Genomic DNA, 8,270 nt, shown 5'->3' with positions numbered 1-8,270 from the left:
TTCTTTCAAAAATTTGATTGAATTAACCCAACCCATACAGGTTTTGGTATTTTCGATTCGATATAATTTATTTTTGGGGTAGGGGTGGGTGTGCACTTTTAGGGGAGTAATATGTTAACACTGACTGGGATGTACTATTTGTGTATAAAACAAAACTATAGCACTTTAAATCTTACGTCTTTTATTCTGAAAATAAATGTTTAGGCTCTAAACGCCCATGATGATCTGGGTGGCTATTATTCTTAGATAATGGCCACGAATTCATTTAGTACAGGATATGGCCTAGTTGTGCCCTGTTTTGTTGGGAATATTGCGAACTGTTCAAAATGATTGTTTTTTAGACAAATGATTAAATATAGGAGTCACCTGATGAGACAGATGCATTTGATACATAACCGTTCAATGTCTATTGGAGAAGCTGCAGCTGGTTCAACAGCGCTGAGATAACAACAGCATGGCGGACAGGATGACAGAATACAAGACAGTCGACACGCAATGCTACATGACAGACGACACGCCGTACTACATGACAGACGACACGCAATGCTACATGACAGACGGCACGCCGTACTACATGACAGACGACACGCCGTACTACATGACAGACGACACGCCGTACTACATGACAGACGACACGCAATGCTACATGACAGACGACACGCCGTACTACATGACAGACGACACGCAATGCTACATGACAGACGACACGCCGTACTACATGACAGACGACACGCAATGCTACATGACAGACGGCACGCCGTACTACATGATGGACGACACGCCGTACTCCATGACAGACGACATGCCGTACTACATGACAGACGATGCGCCGTTCTACATGACAGACGACACGCCGTACTACATGACAGACGACACGCCGTACTACATGACAGGCGACACGCCGTACTACATGACAGACGACACGCAATGCTACATGACAGACAACACGCCGTACTACATGACAGACGACACGCAATGCTACATGACAGACGACACGCCGTACTACATGACAGACGACACGCCGTACTACATGACAGACGACACGCCGTACTACATGACAGACGACACGCAATGCTACATGACAGACGGCACGCCGTACTACATGACAGACGACACGCCGTACTACATGACAGACGACACGCCGTACTACATGACAGACGACACGCAATGCTACATGACAGACAACACGCCGTACTACATGACAGACGACACGCAATGCTACATGACAGACGACATGCCGTACTACATGACAGACGACACGCCGTACTACATGACGGACGACACGCCGTACTACATGAAAGACGACACGCAATGCTAAATGACAGACGACACGCCGTACTACATGACAGACGACACGCAATGCTACATGACAGACGACACGCCGTACTACATGACAGACGACACGCAATGCTACATGACAGACGACACGCCGTACTACATGACAGACGACACGCAATGCTACATGACAGACGACACGCCGTACTACATGACAGACGACACGCAATGCTACATGACAGACGACACGCCGTACTACATGACAAACGACACGCCGTACTACATGACAGACGACACGCCGTACTACAAGACACACGACACGCCGTACTACATGACAGACGACACGCAATGCTACATGACAGACGACACGCCGTACTACATTACAGACGACACGCCGTACTACATGACAGACGACACGCCGTACTACATGATGGACGACACGCCGTACTACATGACAGACGATACGCCGTACGTCATGACGGACGACACGCCGTACTACATGACAGACGACACGCCGTCTACATGACAGACGACACGCCGTACTACATGACAGACAACACGCCGTACTACATGACAGACGACACGCCGTACTACATGACAGACGACACGCAATGCTACATGACAGACGACACGCCGTACTACATGACAGACGACACGCAATGCTACATGACAGACGACACGCCGTACTACATGACAGACGACACGCAATGCTACATGACAGACGAAACGCCGTACTACATGAAAGACGACACGCCGTACTACATGACAGACGACACGCCGTACTACATGACAGACGAAACGCCGTACTACATGACAGACGACACGCCGTACTACATGACAGACGACACGCCGTACTACATGATGGACGACACGCCGTACTACATGACAGACGATACGCCGTACGTCATGACGGACGACACGCCGTACTACATGACAGACGATACGCAATGCTACATGACAGACGACACGCCGTACTACATGACAGACGACACGCAATGCTACATGACAGACGACACGCCGTACTACATGACAGACGACACGCAATGCTACATGACAGACGACACGCAATGCTACATGACAGACGACACGCCGTACTACATGACAGACGACACGCAATGCTACATGACAGACGACACGCAATGCTACATGACAGACGACAGGCCGTACTACATGACAGACGACACGCCATAATACATGATGGACGACACGCCGTACTACATGACAGACGACACGCCGTACTACATGACAGACGATACGCCGTTCTACATGACAGACGACACGCAATGCTACATGATAGACGATACGCCGTACTTCATGACAGACGATACGCCGTACTACATGACAGACGACACGCAATGCTACATGACAGACGACATGCCGTACTACATGACAGACGACACGCCGTACGTCATGACGGACGACACGCCGTACTACATGAAAGACGACACGCAATGCTAAATGACAGACGACACGCCGTACTACATGACAGACGACACGCAATGCTACATGACAGACGACACGCCGTACTACATGACAGACGACACGCAATGCTACATGACAGACGACACGCCGTACTACATGACAGACGACACGCAATGCTACATGACAGACGACACGCCGTACTACATGACAGACGACACGCAATGCTACATGACAGACGACACGCCGTACTACATGACAAACGACACGCCGTACTACATGACAGACGACACGCCGTACTACATGACAAACGACACGCCGTACTACATGACAGACGACACGCAATGCTACATGACAGACGACACGCCGTACTACATTACAGACGACACGCCGTACTACATGACAGACGACACGCCGTACTACATGATGGACGACACGCCGTACTACATGACAGACGATACGCCGTACGTCATGACGGACGACACGCCGTACTACATGACAGACGACACGCCGTCTACATGACAGACGACACGCCGTACTACATGACAGACAACACGCCGTACTACATGACAGACGACACGCCGTACTACATGACAGACGACACGCAATGCTACATGACAGACGACACGCCGTACTACATGACAGACGACACGCAATGCTACATGACAGACGACACGCCGTACTACATGACAGACGACACGCAATGCTACATGACAGACGACACGCCGTACTACATGAAAGACGACACGCCGTACTACATGACAGACGACACGCCGTACTACATGACAGACGAAACGCCGTACTACATGACAGACGACACGCCGTACTACATGACAGACGACACGCCGTACTACATGATGGACGACACGCCGTACTACATGACAGACGATACGCCGTACGTCATGACGGACGACACGCCGTACTACATGACAGACGATACGCAATGCTACATGACAGACGACACGCCGTACTACATGACAGACGACACGCAATGCTACATGACAGACGACACGCCGTACTACATGACAGACGACACGCAATACTACATGACAGACGACACGCAATGCTACATGACAGACGACACGCCGTACTACATGACAAACGACACGCAATGCTACATGACAGACGACACGCAATGCTACATGACAGACGACAGGCCGTACTACATGACAGACGACACGCCATAATACATGATGGACGACACGCCGTACTACATGACAGACGACACGCCCTACTACATGACAGACGATACGCCGTTCTACATGACAGACGACACGCAATGCTACATGATAGACGATACGCCGTACTTCATGACAGACGATATGCCGTTCTACATGACAGACGACACGCAATGCTACATGATAGACGATACGCCGTACTTCATGACAGACGACACGCCGTACTACATGACAGACGACACGCCGTACTATGCTTCATGACAGACGATACGCCGTACTACATGACAGACGACACGCCGTACTACATGACAGACAACAAACCATACCACATGGCAGTACGACATGACAGATAAAATAGCTAAAAACACACGGTAGAACACAGAGCTACATGGCAAACCTAAAGGCAGAAGATGTATAAGACACGCCGAATGACATAATGAAGTTATGGACAAGGAATCTTTCGATCAGCTAAAACTTTGTTTCGAGTGTACGGTTTGGGGTGTCTTGACAGCGTGGATGAATTATTCAAAGTGATAACAGATTATATAAACTTCTGTGAAGACAAAATTTCGTACCGGTAACAAAAAAAACCTTACAAATGAAAAAAAACATATTAAGGACATAAAATCAGTTCTTAATGAGAAGAAAATGCTTTCAGAGAAGGCGACAGAAGTCCATTAAAAAGAACATTGCTTTATATTAAAGTAATTAAAAACAAAACAAAAACAGTCAGGCTTGGAGAAGCGTCAATACTCCATTGGGATCTAATATAATACGAAACAGCAAGAAATAAATGTACATGACAATCTATCTTTCGCAAAGGATCTAAACGTGTTTGAAACACGACTTGATAACGTTTGGAAAGAAGAGAATTTGTTTTTCCAGTCACTTCCAGTAGGTGTTCATATTGACGTAACAGAAATAGATGCTTTCTCATCTTTCAGAAAAATAAACACACGTAAGGTCGGTGATCCTGATAATATTACCGGAATTGTTTTGTGAGAGTATCGGAAAAGGGCTACGTTGGGCATTTCAGAAACTATGTCAAGTGGTTTAGAAAGAATTACAGTGATTTGGAGGATTTCTAATGTTCATGTTCATAAGTAACTGAAAAACAGCTGCACATAATGCTCTTACGTGAATTACCGTGAAATGTTTAAACGTATTGTTATTTTTTCAAATCCTCATTGTATTACTTAATCCAGTGGAATTTGCCTGAAGGGTGAGGAGCGGCGTTGAACATGCCACGATAACCCTTCTAAATACTATCATAAACATAAAGAAACAGCTGGTTCATTTGTTAGAACATTTTGTGTGTGTAGATTTCCTCTCCGTATTTAATACCACTCAACCTGATTTGCTAATGCAGAATCTCATGATATTATAAATATCATAAAATACTTTAAAATCGTTATAATCTTTTCTTGTAAAGAGGTCGACTGTCTCCGTGGGCTTGTGGTGGAGCGTCCGCTCGGAGAGCGGAAGGTCCGGGTTTCCGTCCCAGGCCGCTTCAAACTAAAAGACGTTCAAAGATGGTACTTGTTGTTACCCTGTCTGGCGCTCGGCATTAAGGGGCTAAAACAAGGACTGGTCGGCTCGGAGTCAGTATACTGTGTCTGAGTTGGGTATTCCTGTTCAACTTCGGCATGATATCTCGGTGAGCTCGCACTCTAAACGGCATTAGGCCGGACTAGTACAAGAAGCCACACACACACGTGCATGCTCGTCGCTATATAACTGCAATAATCTTGGACGCGACGTTAAACCCAATTTCACCTCACCTCACCTTGTGAGATCGCAGTTTGTGTCTGTGAACGGTGCTCAATAATCTCTCTTGTACACTTCCACCGTTCCTCGGGGCGGTCGAGTAGCCTAGTGGTTAAAGCGTTCGCTCGTCACGCCGAAGACCCGGGTTCGATTCCCGACATGGGTACAATGTGTGAAGCCCATTCCCGGTGTCCCCCGCCGTGATATTGCTGGAATATTGCAAAAAAACTCACTCACTCACTCCACCGTTCCTCCACTGTCGCTGGTGTGATTCATAATAATTGTTTCACTGTGAAATGTGAAGATGACATGGCGCTTACGGGTCTGAAATGTTTTTATTACTTAACTTAGAATTAATCAAAGAACTGAGATTAGAGATTAAGAAAAGTACTTGTTATTAAATGCAAAGAAAACAGCGGAAGTGATTACAGAGTATCGAACACGTTCACCACCCTTCCATCCAGTTGCAATATATGATGAAGAAATGGTGATAAGGACTATCATTGATAATAAATACAAATCCCAAATGTAACAATTGTTTCATTTGACCTCTTTCTAAATGGCATTGTGTGTTCATTCTCAAGAACTTCGAAACAGATTGACTGTACGTACTACGTCGTTTGAGGCATTGTAATATTGTCACAACATTTTTTTTATATGACCTTTATACGGAGCAGAACTGTCAATTTCCTCTGTGGATATTGGAATCTGACCTTTCAAAACAAAAATTAAATTATGAAAATTGTAACTGTTGCAGATAGAATTACTGACCTTTCGGTTTGTCTCGATACGTTTTATAAAGTACAAGTTTTGATAAACACATAAAGCACTAAAATGTGTTGGTGGCAGTTTAGTGAAGTATTTGGGTCTTAAAATGAATGTTTACCTTCACGATGTCGACTGCATGAGCCGAAAGGAGATCAAAGAGTTTGTGCCAGTCTTTCACGCCGATTTTCGTTAATCTAATCAGCATTTGATGTAAAGCTTAACGAATTAGATACCTGCCAATTAAATATTGTATAAGATGTTATCAAATACTCGGTGATCTATAATTATCTACCATGTATTGTATTAATCATGTTTTTGTTTCTTTTGCTGCTGAGGATTTTATGTTCATCTGATCTTATCTCATGATCATGTGTTATACTGGACAAAACATTGCTATTGTCTCTCGAAATTTAATTTGAAGTAAGTTTCTTGTTTTGAAACTACTGTTGGTTTCGAATGAGAGTGATTTGCTGGTGACATTATTCACGTTCAAACTTCCAATCGTGGACGTTACGTAACATTAAATCTTTTTTAGGATATCTTTTTAAGTGCAATTGTGTTTTTTTTATAAATGTGAGTCCACTAAGCCAACCAAATGAAGCTGCGCGATTTATTAATATGTGTCATCCAGTTTCAATCACTTTAATCAATGAAAAAAGTGGGCCAACGTTTTAGAAAATAATTATAAGCACTACACTAACACAGACGGATGTGCATGTCATATTCAACATAATGTATTGACTTTCTAAAGTGGGGGAACGGTCGGTCCAGTCGTCTAAGACGCGGCGACTCGCTGTGCAGAGTTGCGTCCCTTGGGCACGCCAGAAACCTATGATTGTGGGTTCGAATCCCGGATCGCCCCGATTATGTTTCTAGGTTTGTCAGCACCATACCCGTGCTCGTGGGTTTCACCGAAGTGGTAAACGTCTGAGACCTGCATCACTTCGGGCTTTCCTCTCACATTAAGCTGACACGCCGTGATATAACTGGAATACTGTTAAAAGCGGCGTTCAATGGAACTCACTCACTTTCTAAAATGTGGGCCCACCTGCAGCCATCTCTATTCAGAAAAATATTGAAGGGCCACTTTAGGGGGAAACAAATATTCACGAGTCTTTCATTCATTAGCAAGAGCCGTTCTAGATTTGCTCCAATGCACGAATGGAAAATGAAAATAATATATATTCATGTATGACATTTCATTAAGAATAGTGTTTATCTCATTCAAAACATGGCGTATACATTATTGTGCCCGCAAACACGACAACAGCTACAGATTCTATCTAGAGTGACCTCCCTTTCCCAATATAAATCCTCAGTAATGCGGTTTCGACGATAAAATGACTGACACATGACCACATGGAAGGTGACATGACTATTGATATGACAGATTGCATGGCCAACTTTATGGCATGACAATATGACAAAAACAATAACCGTTTCTCTTTTTAAAAAAATCAATACGAATCATGAAAGGAGAGCTTATTCGGTCATTACAGGTGAAATGCTATATTTCATTTCCTACATGAGATGCTCTGGTTGCATGTGAAAGCAGCGTTTTTCACAGAGCTTACCGGAAGCAGTCTACGCAGGGTGTCATTGTGTTATGATGAATAGGAAATTTTTGAAATATATAACCATCAACAATGAATGATATGAAACTCAGATAAATCTTATGGCACTTTCATTTGACGTCCTTTGTCTTGTTCCGGCCAGTAGTACGATGTGAACTTACTCAGCTCAGCTGATAAAATATAAGCGCCAAATCCATGTCCACATTCATCATAAGAGATCTCTGCAAAAAGCAGTCACCATTCCGACTATGACATAAGCAGGTGTTTATGAATCAAGTTATCAATTAGT

General features: G+C 44.6%; 1 protein-coding gene across 1 annotated transcript; it reads left to right on the top strand.

Moving 5' to 3' along the window:
• The first annotated feature begins 454 nt into the window (after positions 1–454).
• LOC125372017 lies at positions 455–1,318 on the top strand. The gene has a single exon (XM_048380855.1). The coding sequence runs from the start codon at positions 455–457 to the stop codon at positions 1,316–1,318; it is 864 nt and encodes a 287-aa protein (XP_048236812.1).
• Positions 1,319–8,270: the final 6,952 nt, after the last annotated feature.

The sequence above is a fragment of the Haliotis rufescens genome, unplaced genomic scaffold (assembly GCF_023055435.1).
Source record: "Haliotis rufescens isolate VD_foot unplaced genomic scaffold, xgHalRufe1.0.p SCAF_1, whole genome shotgun sequence".
NCBI classification, from domain to species: domain Eukaryota; kingdom Metazoa; phylum Mollusca; class Gastropoda; order Lepetellida; family Haliotidae; genus Haliotis; species Haliotis rufescens.
This window is presented reverse-complemented; position numbering and strand designations above follow the sequence as displayed.

What these genes read in the sequence shown, in the direction of transcription:
- LOC125372017 (XM_048380855.1), top strand. Translation starts at nt 455, where the DNA reads ATGGCGGACAGGATGACAGAATACAAGACAGTCGACACGCAATGCTAC.